Source organism: Artibeus jamaicensis, unplaced genomic scaffold, assembly GCF_021234435.1.
Source record: "Artibeus jamaicensis isolate MK-2021 breed Jamaican fruit bat unplaced genomic scaffold, CSHL_Jam_final contig_1085, whole genome shotgun sequence".
NCBI lineage: Eukaryota > Metazoa > Chordata > Mammalia > Chiroptera > Phyllostomidae > Artibeus > Artibeus jamaicensis.
In genome coordinates, this window is record NW_026521214.1 from 805,824 (window position 1) to 825,137 (window position 19,314).

Here is a 19,314-nt window from a genome sequence, read left to right on the forward strand (position 1 = left end):
TCTGAAGGGGTCCCTTCAGCCAGCCCAGAGCCATTTATCTTCACCTGACACTCAAATCCCAACTCCTCACTTGGGCTGAGTCAGTAATGGAGACCAAACATACTTCCTCGGGCTCAACTCTCACTCTTTCGGGAGGCGAGGGTGGGGTCGGAACTGCAGAAAGGACGACTACGTGAGGGCCAGCAACCTGTCAGCGGGAACAACAGCCCACTCCGCATGGGGCCCCGAAAGGAAAGGCAACAGACAGGCGAGAAAATGGCCTGCTTCCAGCGAGCGTCGCCGTGCCCAGGGTGTGCTGCAGGCCTGGGCCGCCCACCACTCACAGCACCCCAACGAGCCATCCGTGTGCAGAGCACTCAGTCTGACAGCACCTGCCAGGACGTCCGGCAGTCAGACCTGCATGGGACGGCCAGCCAGGCTTTGGGGAAGACACAACGCAGGCACTGCCCAAGGAAACACAAGTGGAAAAAACCCTTTAGTGCCAACGGGAAACACTCCTGTGAAAATGCAAAGACCTTGAAACCTAAGCCATGTTCAGACACTGCCCTGCCGCAAAGCTGTGTGGTCACCAAAGGTCAGGGCAGCCCCTGGATCCAGTCCAGCGCCCTCACTGGCTGGTAGGAGATTCCTCTGCAAAGCTAAAGGAACAAAATGTCCAAAGTCTACTGACCAGCAACAGGGGCTTCTACAGAAACTGTCGCCATGATAATCGTTTCTCACTGCAATCTATTAACAAAGAAAAGTTAATTCATTCCAAAGTGAGGCTGCCTTTAAAAATTCACTATTGAGAATCACACAGTAGTGTCTGCCCTCCCCTCACGGTTTCACTTTCCCCATTTTGTTACCTACAGTCCACCATGGTCCGAAAGTAGTCCATGGAAAAGTCCAGAAATACTTCCTAAATTTAAATGGCCTTCCCGACACGCAGGATGAAATCTCTCGCCATCCCACCTCGTCCCGCCCAGGACTTGGGTCGTCCCTCTGTGCACGCAGCACCTGCCCATTTCACACCAGAGCTGTCTCGGCATCTGACTGGCTGCTGGGACGCCACAGCACGGAGGTCAAGCAACCCTGGATTTACTGGACGACACCCTCAGACCTGCAGAGTGGTGGTGCTGGCAATTCGGATGTGTCATGGAGAGGCCACGAAGTGCGTTCTTTAAGTGGAAAGGTAAAATTCTCAACAAGGAGAGAAAAAAAGCAAGCTGAGAGTCTGGAGAGGTTGCTAGGATCTTTCAGAAAGAACGAGGCTTCTATCTGTGAAACTGTGAATAAGGCAAAAGAAATTTGTGCTGGTTTTGCTGTTGCAAAAATTAGGACCACAGGGCGCATAAGCATGTACTTAGGATGGAAAAGGCATTGAATCTGTGGGTGGAAGACACGGACAGAAGCGTGTTCTGCGAGTGAGCACTGGGCCTCCAGAGACGGCAGCAGGAAGGCCCTGCGGTGAGGGGGCGATGCACAGGCCCGGGTGTAGGGCCGGCACTGGACCACCTCACAACGTTGGGAGAAGAAGGGAGCACAGCACAGTGAGAGCTACTTTGAGAGACGGCCACGTTCACACGAGTTTCAGACAGCGCACTGCTGTAACCGCTCCACCACTGCTGTGAACCGCTAACTGTGCCTAACTGGTAACCCAACTTTACCACAGGCCTGTCTGCATGTGCAGGAAAAGGCAGCACAAGCAGGGTCGGTGCCGCCCGTGGTTTTCACCCTCGGGGCCTCAGAACACGTCCCTCCACGAACAAGGGAGACTGCTGTCCACTGCTCAGCTACAAACTCACGCAGTCCTGGAAAATAAAAGCCTTGGGGCACTGAGCCTACTTCAGTGAGCCCACTTAACTCACACACACGCGCACACACTCGCTACCCAGTGACTTTTCAAGCCCTGGCACGGTTAGTCAGCCACCTTGCTTATGAACACGCTGGTGATGCTTTCTGGGTTGTCGCCTTCTGGATTCGGGGGTCCTAGGAGCTGCTCTCCCTCCCCCTTCTCGAAGCTGTACAGGAAGGCAGGATTCAGGATGTGCTGCAGAACCTGCAAAAGGAAGGGGACAGAGCCATGCTCTGTGTCTTGCTGACACAGTGGGCAGGCCCATGCACGGTCACACTGCAGCCCCAAGGCAGACCTCAGTCACGGGTGTGACTGGCAACCCCGACTTGCACTGGAAGGCCCACTGGACAGTCAGGCTGAACACGGAGGAAAAGAGACATTGGTTTACGCTTCTCACTTCAAAACGAGTGATTTTCTAAGGAGAAGGAAACCGTAACTCAAACCTACATAATCTTATTAACCAGTATCACCCCAATAAATTCCACTTAGAAAAAGTGAAAACGAGGAAACTAACAAGCTATTTCCAACACCGGCTCGCTACTGGACTGCCCTGGGTCCCCGACAACAGCACGGCCCCTCGCCCCCCACGCGGCTGCCTGAGCGCCAGCACCAGCAGAGCGGAGCACAGGCAGCAGCTCTGCTCCCCAAAAAACCAGCTCAAATGCCATCGGCTTCTGCTGTGCGACAGTGGGGCTGACCTTGGCTTTCAGTTCATCTCCAAAGCTGGGGTCATTGAAATCCACAAAGTAAAAAAACAGGGCACGTTTCTGAGCAATGCTGTAATTTTTGGGAATCTCTTCCTCCATGTACTCTTTCAGGAACGTCATGTTGCAGAGAAAACGACCAGTAAAGGCTCGGAGCAGCTGGAACAGCAATTCTATGTCTGCGTAGTTCCGCCTGCAGCAGGGGAGAGCACGGGTGCGTCATGGCGGGTTCCTGACCACGCATCGCCTTTGAACAGCTACACCATGACCCATTCTCCACACCACAGGGGACTGACTGCCCGTGCCCGATGAACCACAGCCATGCTCGGACCAGAAAAGGCCGCACACTGGACGAGACGGGTCACGTGACGTAAACCCGAGAGGTGCACGCACTTGCAGTAATTCAGCAGACAGTAGGCCAGCAGCTTGGGCTCCTTCCAGTTTGTGGCGGCCATGTTCTCCTTCCGGTGTCTTTCTTGAAAATTCTCACTGACCCACACGCGTTTCAGCTGGTTCACCAGAGAGTGCTGATTGGCCAGCCAGGAGTCGTTGTTTTTCACTATAATACTTATGATCTGTCAAAGGCGATACAATTAGGGTCCCAGCAGGGTTCTGCTGTATCTCAACTACGCTTGTAAGAGTTCAGGTGTCTAACAAAGGGACGTTACCTTGACGGCCTGAAACTGCAGGTCCAGGCGCATGGTGCTGGTGCTGGGCGAGCCGGGGCGCACAGCCGTCTGCGTGCCGCCGGGCAGCAGCAGGGCGACGAACCTGTTGGGGTTGGCTGCCAGCACGTCACGCAGAGGCCTGGCGTCCCTGTGCTTTAGGAAACTCTAAAAACAAAGCAAGCCACTGTAAGCCAAGTAAAAAAAAAATCCCCAAAAGTTCAGATGACATAAACTCTTACGGTTCTTTTAAATCTAAGCAAACTGGAAAAAAATAAGAACACAGTGAACACTCTTTTTCATTGGTTACCACCATCTCCTGCAGGGAGGGACCCGTGGACACGAAGCCCTTCCACACACCATAGCGATGTTTCTAACCCACACACACAGGGTCTGCGCACTGAGGCCTGCCTCAGGGCGGTCGGTCGGGCAGTGACATGGGGGTAACGACTTACACTTCTAACCTGAACTTTTCATCTAAAACGTCGTATGGTGTGCCTGACTGTGATGCTGCTGTCACAGAACTAGATGCTCGTGACCTTATACTACAAGATTTTGTAACAAAAAAGGGGTGTGACTGGTGCCGGGCCCTGCACATTAGGGAAACAGGAAGCCAGCCACCGAGCGCTGAAATGGGCACCTCGGGCGGCAGGGACGCCCTGCCCACGCACCCCTACCATGAACATCCGGCTCCACTGCGGGTCGTTCAGCGTGGCCTCCATCATGAACAGCTCCACCGTCTGTGAGGGGTGCCGGGTCAGGAACCGGATCAGCGGCTCCCGGAAGGGGCTGCCAGCCTAGGAAACACACAGCACAAACTCACAGGAGAAGCATGCGCTTCTTCCCCCCCCATGACTGTTCGTGTGCTAACACCACAAGCAACTATCAGTATCTGGTCCCTTTACGCTGTCAGACTACTCCCCCTAAAGCATAACCACGGGAGAGCGTTACGAGCAAGAGACGGAGACGGCTCCGCACTCACCCCACGTCCGACCGTTACCTCGATCAGCATGGCTCTCTCGGTCTTCATCACGACCTCCAGCAAAGGTTTGACCAGGGTCTGAGGGGCGGCTGGGATCAGGTGAAAGAGGTTTATGATTGCCGAACAAATTTTCATTTCCTGTTGAAAAAAAAAAACAGAACTTACAAAATAGGCCGACTAACTTCACCAGATAGAGACGCCCACATCACTACAGGCCCTACTACAGTCTAGCTGCATTCACAAGGCTAGCCGCCAGAAGCAAAGAGATAACATGTAAAACGCACAACTCGCCAACCCCACGTACAGCTGTGGCCTAAGGAGGCTAATGCCCCTTGGCCTGCAGACCCTCTCAGGGGGAGGGGGAGGGGGAGTGGCCGGAGCTGGCCCCTCGGGAGGGTGTGTTCGTTGAGAGTGGCAGGATTCCCTCGGTTTCCTGTGGCATCATGGGGTCTTCCCAGTGTGCTAAGCTCTGAAGGCAAAGACTCATTTTGTCCTCAAAATTTAACACAAAGTCCTCAAAAAACACAAGTGTTGCCCTGGAAATAGCAACATCAATACATGACTGACCATGATTCTGATTATTTGAGCCAGGCCCAAAAATAAGGCTGACAACTGCTTTACTGAATCACACTGGAAAATGGAAAAACACCAAGAATTTCGCACTTTTCAAATGTGCCAATAGCTCAGTGGCCAATTGCTGAGTGTAGTTCTCAGTTTCAGCCCCCCAGGGCTGCATCTGCCGTTGAAGGGAATCCCCCATGACCACAGGCCACGAGGACGTCCTGACGCACGCACGCGCGTACGCACCCACGCCCTGGGCGGTGTGCGGCAGGACGTCCCTCACCCTCGGCTCGGTAAGATGGGGATGATGAACAACAGTTGTGAGGGACCACAGCTTGTGAGGTACGTCTCCAAAACCCTCTTTAAACCAAACGGCAGAACGAGGAGATGGGTAAGCACTGGGAAATGCCGGCCGGCTGCCAACTCCACGCCATCTCCGGGGTTCTCGTCTCCGGCGTTCTGGGGGCTCTGGGCAGAGGGAGGGGGCTCTAGTTCAGAATCAGAGCGCCGTTCTGGTAACAGTGCTTTCGGGGCACAGGTCTCCGTTTCCAAAGCTGTGTCGCAAAACCACCCGAGGACAGAAATGGTGTGTTATCGTCCCCATTTTACAGAAGGGGGAAGCCTCAGAGTTGGGCTGGGCTGTCACAGTCCCAGTGTGGTGGCCACATGGGGGGGGCTCGGTGCGGGGTAGCTGTGAGGGTCTAAAGTTCAAGGCAGCCCGTCAGCGTAACTAACTGTCCCCGTTTTCTAGCAGGAATTTTACAGTCTCTGTGGAGTATCCCCTCCACAGCTGTTAAGATGTACGACTACATTCGAACTATGACGGCAAAATCCAGGGAAATCTCAAAGGCTGAGATACTGCAACTCTGACATGTAGGAAACCAGAGAACTTAAAATCTCGTGTTGAACATCCTGGGTGAGAACATGCGTGGCACCCGGACAGGTCACAGCAACGGCACTGACACGACTCTGCCACAGACAGACAGTACGGCTCACTGCACTCAAAGGCACAACGCACTCTGTCCACCACAGAACCACAAGTCACAGCCAAACCGGGTGCGGCCACAACCCTCCTGCACCTCCACTGGAGTTCTCACCTCCACCCCTTCCATGGCAGGCTGAACCAAAACAAAAATCACAGCATGAAAAAAGGCAACAGAAAGGTAACAAAAGAAAAGAAAAGAAAATATAAACTGTTCTTCACATTGCAAGTCACAAACTGACTTTTAATAGGTTGTTCTCACCTCGAACTGACAGAATGGAGACAAGGAGCATCTCCCGCACTCTGAAATGCTCTCCTGAGGGTGGGGAGGAAAATCATCTTTTTTCTATTCACGTTATTTACATAAAAAGTTCCCGCATACTCGTACACAGCGAGGGTTATTGGAGTAAACAAGACAGTAAAGACACAATTATCAGAAAGCACACAATAATTAATAAATGCTCAGCAGCAAAAAAAATAGCACCTCCCCCCTCAGGCATCACGCACACCCCGCTGATGGCGTCCAGTGGAGTGCCTCCCGCCCACACGCCACGTTCTCAAACACAGAGACTCCACGATTCCTGTGGAGGGCAGAGACTGCAGAACTTTGTTGTAGGCAAATACATTCAAGTAACTGTTTTGTTTAGAGTGAATACTTCAAGCTTTTTTGTGAAGTACTAAGACACTTTTAAAAATCTCTATCCCAGCCAAAGTCAAGATCACCAAGGGGCTTAAGCCCCACCAGTGAGGCACGTCTGAGGCCCCAAAGCTCAGAAGAGCTCACGGCCACGGCTGGGCACTTGAGACACCTGAACATCCTGTCAAGTAGAGCTGTGCATATGCACATGTGTGCACGTATGTCAGGAGTGTGTTGTGTGCTGGGTGTGTACAGAGACATGGCATCACGGGTGGTCCTGAATTCTGCCCTGTAAGTCCAGTGCTACATGGGCAAGCCTTCCTGAACAAGATGATGGGCAAATTTCCCATCGGCAGGGGTGCCCAACTTTACATAGGCTTTTGTTGATTTCCAGGCAACTATTTAGTGGCCTGAAGTCTTCAATGGCTTCCCAACAAAACAGTGTTATTCAGGGACTTGACCAACAAGGAAGAAACTGCTTTCGAGCCCCCCTCCCAATCCTGGACGCCATGCATGGAAAGTGACCGGGGCCCAGGAGCAGGAAGGCAAGGCTTGGCCCTGGAAGGAGGCAGTGGAGCCACAGACACGCGGCCCAGGACGCCACACACCCTGTCCTGGGTTCAGGCCTGCGGCCTCCCTCACGCAGCCGGGCGTCCCCGAGCCACTCGAGGGACACACGCCATGACCACCAGCGTGTTTCCATGGGCAGGAGCTCAAGGGCTCCCCGTGTCCACCGCGCGGGACCTGTGCCACTGCCCCCACCCACGACCCCTGGAGAAACAATGGGATCTAAGGGGAGGCATTCATCTACCCACAGGTTTTTAACGGTTTATTCTGGAACTGCTGGGTGTTTCAGATAATTAACCACTTACTATAAAAGCAAGTGTGAAATTTAGAGCAATGAAACCTAAGGGGTGGAAGAAGGGGAGGAAAAGCACAGAGACAGCACTTGTACCTGCTCCCCAGAGCTCAGGCTTTTTAAAACACACTCTGCTCTGCCCACCGAGACTCCGTGGCTTCTTTCCTGTTTTCATCAATAACAAACCTTCAAAGAGGTCATGGATGGTATACCAATCCTCAAAGTTAAAAACCCTAGTTTAGCTTTGCTCAGAGTTTCTTTAGAAGCAACAAGAAACAAGACTTACATAAATAAAACATGTGACGTGGAATGGTTGAAACAAAGCATAACGAAGCCAAAATAAAAAAACCAAGTCGGGATGAAACACGGCATCTGACACACAGGCACAGCAGGACAAAAACCACAGGGACTGCGCCTCTGAAGAGCTACAGGGGTCCCTCCCCAGGACACGGTGGCAGCTGGCCACATGGGGACTCGGGAAACACCACCTCACTGACAGGACAGGCGTTGACTTCAGAAATATTTTCAAATCACATTGACATGTACAAGTAAGACGAGAGACGAGGCAGCAAGAGCTGCTCATCTTCAATAACCACTATCAAGTGCAAAGACTTCGAGTGGTCCTCCCTCAAAACCAGCAATCTGTGTTTTCCAGTACTGGCCATTTGACTTCTGGCAAACAACTGGGGTGGGGGTGCAGACCTAGAAAACATAAATTCTTTTATTCTTACATAATTCTTTGTTTCGTTCTCCTAAAACCGCTGTTAGGTTATGAGGTGATGGGGACAGAGAGTGAAGGAGAAGTCGCCACCGTGGGAACAGCAGCAGCCAGAACATCCAGAAAGTACACTCGTACACTTTAAAAGCAAAACTAGTAACACGAAAACACAAACATTTCGAGCTTCCCCAAAGTCTCATCAACAAAAATGTCATGTTAAAATGAACAAAGGGAGATTTGAAAGAAACATATAAAAGACTTAACACGCAAGAGAAACTTTTAAAGCTGATGCCAATAGAACCTGTGCAGTAACTCAATGGGCTCGGACCCCGGCCAACGAGACCCCGGCCTGAGGCAGAGCCCACAGCGGCCCTCCCAGCAGCCACCACGCCACTCACGTTTCCGTCGCTCCTCTGGCCCCCTTTGTGGGTGAGGACCACCACCTCCATCCACTTCCGCAGGTGTTGCTGTGGGGAAAAAAGACACCCTTAGACAAGCTTCCCGGCAACAGGAGCATTTCAAGTCCAACATGCTGCTTTTCGGAGAAAACACATGGTCAACTGTCCATTCCCTTCCAACGTAACGTGGGCGAAGGTGTTTCCGTGTGTGAAACAGCCCAGCCAGCCAACTAGCTGGGAGCGACTGGGTCGGAGAGGTTGAAAACGTCCCAAAACTGCGCCATTCCCACACCAGGATGCGGCTGCAGTCTGCCGTTGTCACCCATCTGGGGCTTGAACTCGGCGCTGCAGCTGTGCCCTCGGCGTCCCCTGTGCTCCCAGAGTTGGGGCTCCAGTGGGGAGAGGGCGCCAACACACAGAAACAAGCCTGTGCCCGAGTGACAGGAGCCCCCTTTAGCTGGGGGGGGGGAGCGGCACCCAGGGTAGGAGCACAGGGACCCAGGGACCAACACTGCCGGGAGAGAGAAGAGGAAGGAGGGGAGAGGGCTAGGAGGGGCCAGGGAGGGGCCGTGAGAACGTGCAGGGCCCTGCCTGGGCAGAGGCCATGCAGGTGAAGGCGGGCAGGCAGCCAGGCCCTTCTGTGCAGAACGCTGGCCATCGCTCTGTGCAGACTCTGAGCCCACTGCCAGAGTGACAGGAGAGAGCCCCTGCGCTGGAAGCCACTGTGGCCCGGTGTGGGTGTGTGGCAATCAGGGTCCCACCCACTGCATCCACGGTGACCCGAGAAACCAGGCAGACTAGCGCGCAGCACCTGCAGCTGAAAGCACAGGAGCACCCAGATCCCAGAAGCATCTCCCTTCACTACCCCACACTGACAGACGCATCCTCCAAGGCACGCACGCCCCTAGGACAGCAGCAGTGTGTGGCTCAGAAAGGACTTCAGGGCTCAACAGGCTTGGGGACATACTGTTTAAATACATCCAACACTCTTCTCAGAGCCCTCTGTGCAAACTTTAAGAGGAACACAGTGAGCTGTGTCTCTTAGATTTAGCCAGTGCAGATTTTCAAAGAAAGCCTACATCTTGCAGGGCCGATGTTCCGAGAAACACTAAACACATATTTCTTCAAGAAACTAAGTAAACTAAGCTAACTGTGTTCTATCAGTAAAACTCCTTCAAGGAAATCACCAGAATATATAGTCCTAAAATCTATCTTACCAGAACTGCTATTTGTAACAAAGATGGGAAAGTAACCAATTAAAGACACACAAAGGGGCTGACGATGCCATTCTGCTATTCGAGGCCCCACAGGAGAAGAAGGCCACTGGTATACGGAACCCATGTCCAGTTCAACAGAGAAGGGTCCAGAACAACTCACCACGTAAGGAACTGCAGGATTCAAACTTTAAGACAAACCAGGAAAATTCCTGGGTTGTTTCCACGCACGACCACTCTCCACTGTAAGGTGTCCTGCCTCTCAAAACCACGCGAAGGTTTGAGCCGTTACCCTCCAAGGCACGCCACGAGGGAGGACAAAGGCCCAGCAACGAGCTCGGCCGAGAAGGCCCTGACGAGGCACGGGCAAGCGTGTCCTCAGCCCCACCCCTGGCAGAGCACAGCGGCCCGGGCCCGTCGGGCGGACCCAAGCCTCCAACACAAGACACACCCACACGGGCCCCAGTGGAGCTGGCCAAACACACAGCAACGCCAGCTCTTCTTCACCCACGCACGTCAACACGCTCTGCTTTCAGAGGCTTGTCAACTGCTCAGGAAGCACCTACCCTGCCAGAGAAAAAGCCCCCCAAACTCACGTAACCTTATTTCAGGGAGACATCTCTGGGTCTCAGAAGCCACGGGCTGTAAGGCAGCCCTCAGCACACTGCTCTCAAGAGACTGGCTAACAAAGCTCACTGAAGGGACTGGCTCACAGCAGATCTGAAGGGTTTGGACTGGGGTAAAAAACACAAAAAGTGCAAAAAAACCAACAAAGTTGCTTTAGGCTGGCAAGCAAAGGCTGTGAGAAATGGCAGCTGCCAGAAGGAAGAGACAAATTTTGAAAAGGAGACAAGTACAGAAGCTGTAGGACACAGAGAAGACACGCACAAACCTCACGTGTCAAAGCACCGCGGGGGGAGGGCCTGCGGGACAGCGCGTGTGCTTGTGCCCCAGGAGGAAGTGCTCACGGCTGCTTACCTGCGCCACACTTGTAAGTGTACGGGTGTAAACGGCCGGTACGCACGCGTATTACGGACATACAGAATCTCCAAGAGAAGGAGTCTTACAATTTGGAAAATTCACTTGCATAAAACACTGCTTCCAACCCCACTCTTCGATTAGGGTGTCACAACTTTTAGGGCCAATCCTAACACTGTCAACTGTCAGGTGCTCGGGCCACTGTTCATTTTTTAGGTGTCTACTTATATAGAGAAACTAGTATATCTGTATCTAAATGTAGTCATCTATCTGCTCACTCCTGTTTACAGCTGAGAGAAGGTATATTAAAAAAAAAAACACCACCCACCTCCAGTGTCTTAAAATATCTAAGTGGCCAAAGGCTACTCGTGAAAAATACATGCATATTTGCAGTAACATTCCATGAAAGTGTAAATTAAATCATTTATAAGCATTTACCAAAAGCAAAATCAAATACATAAGAAAGTTAATAGCAAAATCTCCTTCATCTGTTTACACACCTCATTTAAATACTGCCAAACAGCCCAAACCAGTGCGGCTCAGCTGGTGGGCATCACCCCACAAATCAAAAGATCACCAGTTCAATTCCCAGTCAGGGCACAGGCCTGGGTTGTGGGTTCAGTTCCCATCAGGGTGTAAGAATGGCAGCCAACTGATGTGTCGCTCTCACATCGATCTTTCTCTCCATCTCTATCTTTAAAAATAAATAAACAAAATCTTTGACAAAAAAACTGCCAAACAGGCCCTGGCTTGTATGGCACAGTGGACTGAGCGCAGGCCTGTGAACCAAAGGGTCGCCGGTTGGATTCCCAGTCAGGGCACATGTCTGGGTTGTGGGCCAGGTCCCCAGTGGGGGACACATGAGAGGCAACCACACAGTGATGTTTCTCTCCCTCTTTTTCTCCCTCCCTTCCCCTTCTCTAAAAAAATAAATAAATAAAATCTTTTTTTAAAAATTGCCAACAGATTGGGTTTTTTTCTCTTCTTTTTCCCAAACAGATCTTATTTGCATCATCATTTCCTTGGTAATTCTTAAAACCCAAAGGACTTCTAAAGTTCTTACAAGTTTTCCACTGTCCCACTGTCTGCAGTGGCAGAAGGCTGGGAACCCAGGTGACCGTCAGCAGGGGAATGGAGAACTAAACAAGGGCATGTGCACAGAATCAAGCATCACAAGAGAAGGAGCACTTGGTGTTCGGACACGAAACGGTGGGGTGGTAAAGAGGGAAGGTAAGAACTGAGCGTACGTTAGGCTTCCTTTTGTGGGAAGCAAAAGCATACACACGCCCCACTGCAAAAGTAAAACACACAGGATGCTACACCCGATGTCTCTGGAAAGGGGGTGGGAGAGAGAGAGACTTTTCGCAGCACACCCTTCTGCACCCTCTGAAGTTAAACCACATAAATACAAGGTCTGTCCAGGAAAGTGCAGCCATTGTTAACATAGCGAGAGCAGTTTGCTCAACATCAATGTAACCTGGCAGCCAAGGAGAGAGGAGTGGAATGCACATGTGTGAGTAATGACAACTTCACTGTATTAGTCAGTGGGGGCTCCCGGTAGACACTGTTGAGTGAGCATGTGTGCTGTGTGGCTGTCACATTCACAGTGACTGAGTGAGTAGTGAATCTGCATCAAATTTGGCATTAAGCTTGAACATGCCTCCATGGAAACCATTCAGATGATTCAAAGGCCACTGGTGTGGGCAACTGGTAACTGGCAGCCTTATCACATATCACATCTCGTGAAGAGTTTTCTGACCAAACTATCAAATCACTCCGGTGATTCAGCCCTTCTACAGTCCAGACTTGGCACCCTATGATTTCTGGCTGCTCCCAAAACTAAAATCACTTTTGAGAGGGAAGAGATCTCAGAACATAGATTAGATTCAGGAAAATATGACAGGGCAGCTGATGGTGATTGGGAGAACTGTGTGAGGTCCCAAGGTGCCTGCTCTGAAGGGGACGGAGGCGTCACTGTCTCATGTACAATGTTTCATGTATCTTCTTCATTCAGTATCTCTCTTTCTCATATTATATGGCTGGACACCTACTGGACAGACCTCGTATGCTACTCATTTTTAAAACTACGAAGTTTTCTGTTTATTGAAGTGTGTTCACATATGTTTGGCTTACCATCATCTGATCACAAAACTTATCATTGAAGGAGTTCGGGAAGAGTCTGGTGACTGAAGTCAGACGGTTCACAACATTCAGTGTCAAGCTCCGATAGTCACCCAGCATCATCAGTAACGGCCGCATGTGTGTGTGGATTTGATCAACTTCTATCGTAGCCCCTTCTAAAAACTATTTTAAAAGAAAGGTCACAAATGAAAATAGGTAACAGAATATACTTTATAATAGAACAGAACTCATATGCACCTCTATCAGCAAGTTTTTTCTTTCTTGGGAAAGTGAAACGTTAAACATGTACATTCCAGAAGTTTCTATGCCATGAGGAACACTAATCATCACTGTTTTAATATTTTAAAAGGTTCCGTATGACTGTGGGCCAGGTAGAGACATTATTACGATCACTGTATACTAATAACCCCAGACAGACTGCCAGGCACACAGAGCTCCTAACGCAGAGTTCTCACACGCACCCCTCACCTTTCTCATACAGGCCTCCCCCGCCTCCTGGAGCTCACTGTTCGTGGAGTTGAGTGCTTTGAAGAGTGCGGCAATGATCTTCTCCCTGGACTGAGGGAGGTAATTGCAGGCAGCAAGCGCATCTTTAGGGAGAGAAATATACAATCTCATTATTCACCTGAAAAACACATGAACAAGTTCCTTGTCTAGAGACTCTTACCAAGAAAAATATGCATCGCTAAGCCTCTTTCCTAACATCTGACCTCGAGAAAGACAAAAGAACGCATACCTGCTCACATTATCTAAAGGTGGAGTCAACGGCCTGCCTGAAAGGCCACAGTCAATCTCCCACTGCTCAAGACAGGAGGGAGAAAGGCTGACATGGGAGCAAAGGGGTCCCCACTGACACTACTGGGCCCAAGACACCCGCATACAGGGCGAGCGTGGCTGACCTACAGGCAGCCTCGGGACGGACCTGTGAAAAGGGCCCAGCCCGGTGCTCGGAGATGGAGGGAAGAGACACTGGCAGCCTGGTTTCCCTTCAGCATTCGGGTCCAATCGGGCAGCCTCCTCCCAACTTGGGAGATCAAGGCTTTGAAAATACAAATACTCTTAAGAAAGGGGACCAGGCCGCTCAATCCCATGGTAGTTAGAGATAATATTCCGCCAAGGGGGTGCCCACACTGGCTCACAGGAACGTATGAGGGGCACCCCAAAGGAAAGAAAACCCATCAGATGAGTGAGAAGCTGGCAGACACCCCTGCTCTGCAGGCTCGCTGCGTCCTGAGCACCCCAGTCCCATCCTCGGGCTCCGTGTTACGCCTCTGCCTCTCAGCTCCTCTGCCGCTAATTTGGGGGGGCACGTCTGACGGTGGTTCACTGAGGGGTGAACATCCGGAAAGCAAGAGACAGTCACCTGAGAAAATCTGTGCTGGGACTTATTAAAAGAAAGAGGGAAATGACTGTTTCCAAGAGCAAGGGGGAGTACTGATCTAATGTCTTTTCCTCAACTTAGCACAACTCCTGTGCTGAACCCTGATAACTGACACCTGTGAAAACCTTGAGACAGGAAGGGCCTCAGACGCCACTGAGTCGCCACCGTGTCTACAGACTGTGGCGCCTCGTGCCACACACTCAGAGTCGGACAGAAATGGCTACGCAAACGGCACAGCAACTCTCTTAAACCTGAGTACTAGATGCGTAAGAGAACGGTAAAGAGTTTATTACAGAGCAAAATCAGGTTTACCACAGAGCAAAAAATAATTTAAATCCCAACAATCTATAAAAACCACTGACATCTCATTATCTAGTTTGATAAACATACAAACATAATTTTTCACCCAACCTTAAAAACAACATAAGAAGCCAAAAACAAAAAACAAAAAACCCAGACGACAAAAGAGGCCCCTGTCCCCTTTCACTTTGGTGCCCGGCAGCCCCTCTCTGATTCCCACACACTTACTCAGGGCGGCGATGCGCAAGGGCACGAGCGACGGGAGGCTTTTGTAGCAGGGCAGCTTCGTCAAGGCCGAGTCTTCCGCCTCGCACAGGTTCAAGAGCTGCAAAAGGTGGAGCGTGTCAGTTCAGCCCACACTCGGCTGTAGAGACAAAGTGACCCAGCAAATACGAGAACACAGCGATCCTCCGCACACCCCACAACACACGCAACAGGCAGGCAGAACGCAAACCCGAGAGAATTTATTTAGTTAGTTAGTTTATTTCTTTACTTAACATAAGATCAGTTTTCTGGGGCTTTTTAAAAGATTTTATTTATTCATTTTTTAGAGAGGGGGGAAAAGAAGGAGAATGAGAGAGAGAGAAACATCAATGTGTGGTTGCCTTGTAGGCACCCCCAGGCGTGTGCCCTGACTGGGAATAGAACTGGTGAGCCTCTGGTTCACAGCCCATGCTTAATCCACTGAGCTATACCAGCCAGGGCTCAAACTCTAAAGAATTTACATATGAAAATGTGACTAAGCTTCCTAATTCTAAGCAAACTCAGTCAGCCTCATTAGTGAAATGAATCCCCACCCCTTCTCATCAACTGAGACCACGACATTTTTTCTTTACACAGAGAGTCACTTTATCTCCCTGCGAATTCCAGGATGGCAAGTACCTCCTCCTCCTTGTTCAGAACTAGGCCAGCGCTGGGCACGTGTACGTGCTGTAAGTCTGAGTGGCCATGCTTTTTTTTTTTTTTAAGTATGGAAAAGAGCCACCATGTCCTCTCCTCCCCTCACACAGGCCAGTGTGCGTACGTGTGCACAGACATGGACACCCATGCCTGTATCTGAGTGGCCGCACTATAAAGCCAGGGTTCCCAGGGTGGCCATTCACCAGAGTCCCCTGGGAAGCTTTCAGAAGGTCAGTTCCCAGGCCTGACCCCAGACCTACTGAACCTGAATCACCAGAGAGCAGACTCCAGAGTCTCTATTTTCCAAAAGACCTTCCCATGTTTTGCTGCAGCTGGCACACTGACAACACTTACAAAACGAGTTTCCTTCCCCGAGATTTGTCATTCAAGACTACCAGGTTCTGGTCTGGAGCTCAGTGAGGAGATTTCGATGCAGGTGGCAATGCGTCTGCCCCCAGAACCACCAGAGGAACTGTCCTCCCACTGCTGGTGGTTCTGCTGGACCCTCAGTCAAGTCCCAGAAGCGATGACTCTCACACAAGGAACGTAAGGCACAGAAGTTCAGAACCAAACCCCATGATCAAATGGTCCTACGCCCAAGCAGACACACAGGACTCGGAAAACCAGGAGGCAGGCTGTCGGGGAATTCCAACTGAGTGCGGCTCAGAACAGTGCTGCTTCCGCAGGGCAACGCCCCAGGAGCATGAGCGGCATCTCACAAGAACCACAGGTTGGGACTGACCACCCGAGCAGTCCAACAGTCTCAGAATTAACACCTGCAATTTGACAGTACCTGAAGTTTAACCTCTGCCTGTCACTGACCGGCATCACCACACACTGGAAAGTTAACAGTGACAATCACCTGTGAGATACCATCTGCCTCTGCCCATCATCTGAAGTCAAAGGGAAAGTCCAGTCCGCTGAACAACAGGAGAGGCCAACAGGGCCGGGGATGGTCAGGACGCAGGCTCTAAAGCCACCATCAAGGTGCCCACCTCTGGCCCAGGGCGCCTCTGCCGTGGCCTCAGGGGACAACAAACCCCCAGGCTCAGTGTCTACAACTTCGCAATGTCGGAGCTGCAGAGGGCATTCGTGTGAAGTGAGTGTTCACCACGCACAGCGCGTCCAAACGATTACTACATGCCGTGAGCTGGCACTTGCTCTGTCCCATGTTAGTCTGGGCAGCAGCTGATGGGACCACAACTCACACAGATGGCAGTCGTACCTCTGGATTACAACCTGCAGACCCCGAAAAGCAAGGTGCCGGGAGAGGGCGTGCAGGCTGCGAAGGATGCAGGACATCTACCTACCTGCAGTCTACGTGCCCACTTCCCCCCGGTCCCAGATGTGACATACGGGTGCAGAGCGCCGGGCCGGGCTACAGATGTGGCACCTCCCCGGCCTTCTCCGAATGCTGCCCGACCAGTTTCCGCACACACAGACAGGCGACCAGACCCACGCCATGGCCACCCACGCCGTGCGCACCACCACCCCCCTACCTCTGTGTAGAACACCTTATGCTCCACCACGTTGAGGTCCATCGTGAAGAGCCGGGGCTGCAGCGTGGTGCAGAACGTGTTCCCCTCCATCAGGCCAATCTGCGCGTTGGCGGGCTGGTGCCGGAGCAGATGCTTCTTGGGCGGGACCATGTCCTGGAGGACCTAGAAAAGGCAAGGCGGAAGCACCACTGACCGCTTGGCCCTTAAGGAGCAAATGCCTCTCATCGCAATACTCGGAAACAGTGACCAACCTGAGCACCCTAAGAGATGACAGGTTATGACAAATGTCTTTTAGTTAGGTGACAGAGGACGCTTCATGTGCTAAACCTGGGCCATGAGTGCCTGACACGTTTCATTCCCAAGGCTCCGGAGTCACCGTTCCTAAAACACAGGCGCGGGGAAACAGCCTGCTGTCCCCTGACACCGAGTCGCCGACACAGCCACTGCTGACACGAACACTCTGCCTTTCACATACCCGAGGTCAAAACCAGCATGTGCACACAGTGCTCTGTGGACGCAAAACTGTAAACCACGCATCCTCTACACCTCAGGTTTAAAGGGAAGAAAGTCTCACAGGTTCTGCTCAAGTCACCCTGCTCCAGCAACAGAAATCTCACCTCTTTGTGGGGTTCCATGATCACCGTCACACTCTTCCCGGTGACCTGGGCCAACACTTGCAGGGAATGCATCGCTTGTTTTCTCACAGTAGAATTGGGAGAGGTGACTTCTCGCACCAAGTCATGTGTCACGTGGTGAAAAGACTTTTCCTGAGCGGCCACAATCTCTTCTGCCCTCTCCTCGTCTTTTAAAGGGGTCGCACACCGCATCAGAAGCTGCTCCAGGGTGGTCTTGGCCATGGCAACCGCCCCATTGGAGACCTGCGGGCCAGGGCCTCCTTAGATAGAACAGGTCCAGGGCCCCCACGGCTCCTGCACAGCCGCCCGCCACAAACACTCCCACAGGGGTGGGGAGGGCATGCCCCTCGGGCCAGCTAATTCATTAAGATGACGTCATAACCTACACCAGGTACTTCAACTAAATCACCTTCTTATACCTAATTCCTGTTGGTCATTCGGAAGAGAATACGGACGCAGACATGATCTTCGTCTTTACCAAAAGGACCAGCGGCAGCGCCCACCGTACTGTTTGTCTCACTACAGCTGAGTGCAGGGTCCCACCCAGAGAGGGCGGCTTCTGCAGGCGCGTCTGGAGCGAACACTGCACCCCCCCCCCAAGGTGGTTTGGCTTCCGCCTACCCCTCATGAGCGCAGGCGGCTGCCAGCCAGCCAGAGAAAGAGCTAGAGGAGTCCCGACTCACCCTTTTATTAAAGGTGCCTTACAGAACGAACTTAGGCTTTTAGGAGAGCAAATGTGCAGAACTGGCTCGAGCTGACTATTCTTCTCTAGGCAAATCTGCTTCGTGGACAGCCCAGGGGGCTGGGTGCCTCCCGTCACCTACCTCTCCAGTTAAGTCCATCATGACAAAGAGAAGAGCTTTGAGGAACGTCTGCTGGTTCTGCAGGACCCACGTGAGGGGCAGCCGCTCCATGAGGAACTTAATGGACACCACGCCCCCTAGCTTCGCGTACCAGGCCTGCTCGTAGCAGCACGCACACAGGCGCTCCACGATGTAAGAAAACAGGGGCAGCTGGCACGCCTGCGGAGAAGCAAAGCACACGACCCTCCCTGAGTCACCGCGGGTCTCGCCGGGCACCGCCCCGGCCCGGGACGAGGCCCTCCCTCCGCAGTCCGTCCTCACCCTCTCCTTGGAGCCCAGGATGATGCTCGCGACATCGAAAATCACCGCCAGGGCCACCTCCCCGATCTTACAGAGCTCCTTCTCCTCATACGCCATGCAGATGGCTATGGCGTCAATGAGAACCAAGGGGTCCATCCCCTTGGACCCGTTCTCCTCGCTGTGGAACATGGCTGTGCTGGGCTGGCTGCCCGCCTGGTAGCAAGGTAGCAGGAACGGACCTGAGGGAGAGTGCGGGTGCGTGAGGGAGAGTGCGGGTGTACACGCAACCTTCTGTCCCTCAAACTGCCCAAGTACCTCATTCTCTCCTTTGGGGTCAGGAACTCAACAGACCAACTTCTGTTGAACTGCAATTATTTGTAAACTAAGCAGTCTGATCAGCATGAAGGTAATTTTTCTGAATGTTTTCCATTATACTGCATAACCTGAATGTATTCTTTTCAGATTCTCTCAATCGTAAAACAACATGTATTAATTTAAAATGAAACCCACTACCGGGTACCTTCTTTTTCAAAAAAATCACTACACAGGCCAAGGGGCAGAGGGCAGGAATGACTATGGGTTACCCTCTGGACATTCCTGACATAAAATAACAATAAAAAGCTCTGGCTGGTGTGGCTCATTAGATAGAGCGCCGGACTGCAAACCAAAGGGTCGCTGGTTCCGTTCCCAGTCAGGGCACATGCCTGGGTTGCAGGCCAGGTCCCCAGCTGGGGGCACACAAGAGGCAACTGCACATTGTTTCTCTCTCTTTCCTTCTCTCTCCCTCCCCCTTTATAACAATGAAAAGCAACAGCATCTAGC

The 19,314-nt window shown here is 51.9% G+C and overlaps 1 protein-coding gene across 4 annotated transcripts in view; it reads right to left on the minus strand.

Annotated features, from left to right (window-relative positions):
* TRRAP (transformation/transcription domain associated protein) overlaps positions 1 to 19,314 on the minus strand; it is a 124,439-nt gene that overhangs the window by 56,930 nt on the left and 48,195 nt on the right. For all 4 annotated transcript variants that reach the window (XM_037164016.2, XM_037164013.2, XM_037164015.2 and 1 more), the window contains exons 24-37: positions 18,514 to 18,731; positions 18,214 to 18,411; positions 17,372 to 17,632; positions 16,755 to 16,916; positions 14,584 to 14,680; positions 13,143 to 13,264; positions 12,666 to 12,836; positions 8,341 to 8,409; positions 4,204 to 4,323; positions 3,881 to 4,000; positions 3,207 to 3,371; positions 2,932 to 3,113; positions 2,533 to 2,731; positions 1,910 to 2,038 (exon numbers count right to left, since the gene is read on the minus strand). In XM_037164016.2, coding sequence (XP_037019911.1) covers positions 1,910 to 2,038; positions 2,533 to 2,731; positions 2,932 to 3,113; positions 3,207 to 3,371; positions 3,881 to 4,000; positions 4,204 to 4,323; positions 8,341 to 8,409; positions 12,666 to 12,836; positions 13,143 to 13,264; positions 14,584 to 14,680; positions 16,755 to 16,916; positions 17,372 to 17,632; positions 18,214 to 18,411; positions 18,514 to 18,731 — 2,213 coding nt within the window. The remainder of the gene's footprint in view (positions 1 to 1,909; positions 2,039 to 2,532; positions 2,732 to 2,931; positions 3,114 to 3,206; positions 3,372 to 3,880; positions 4,001 to 4,203; positions 4,324 to 8,340; positions 8,410 to 12,665; positions 12,837 to 13,142; positions 13,265 to 14,583; positions 14,681 to 16,754; positions 16,917 to 17,371; positions 17,633 to 18,213; positions 18,412 to 18,513; positions 18,732 to 19,314) is intronic.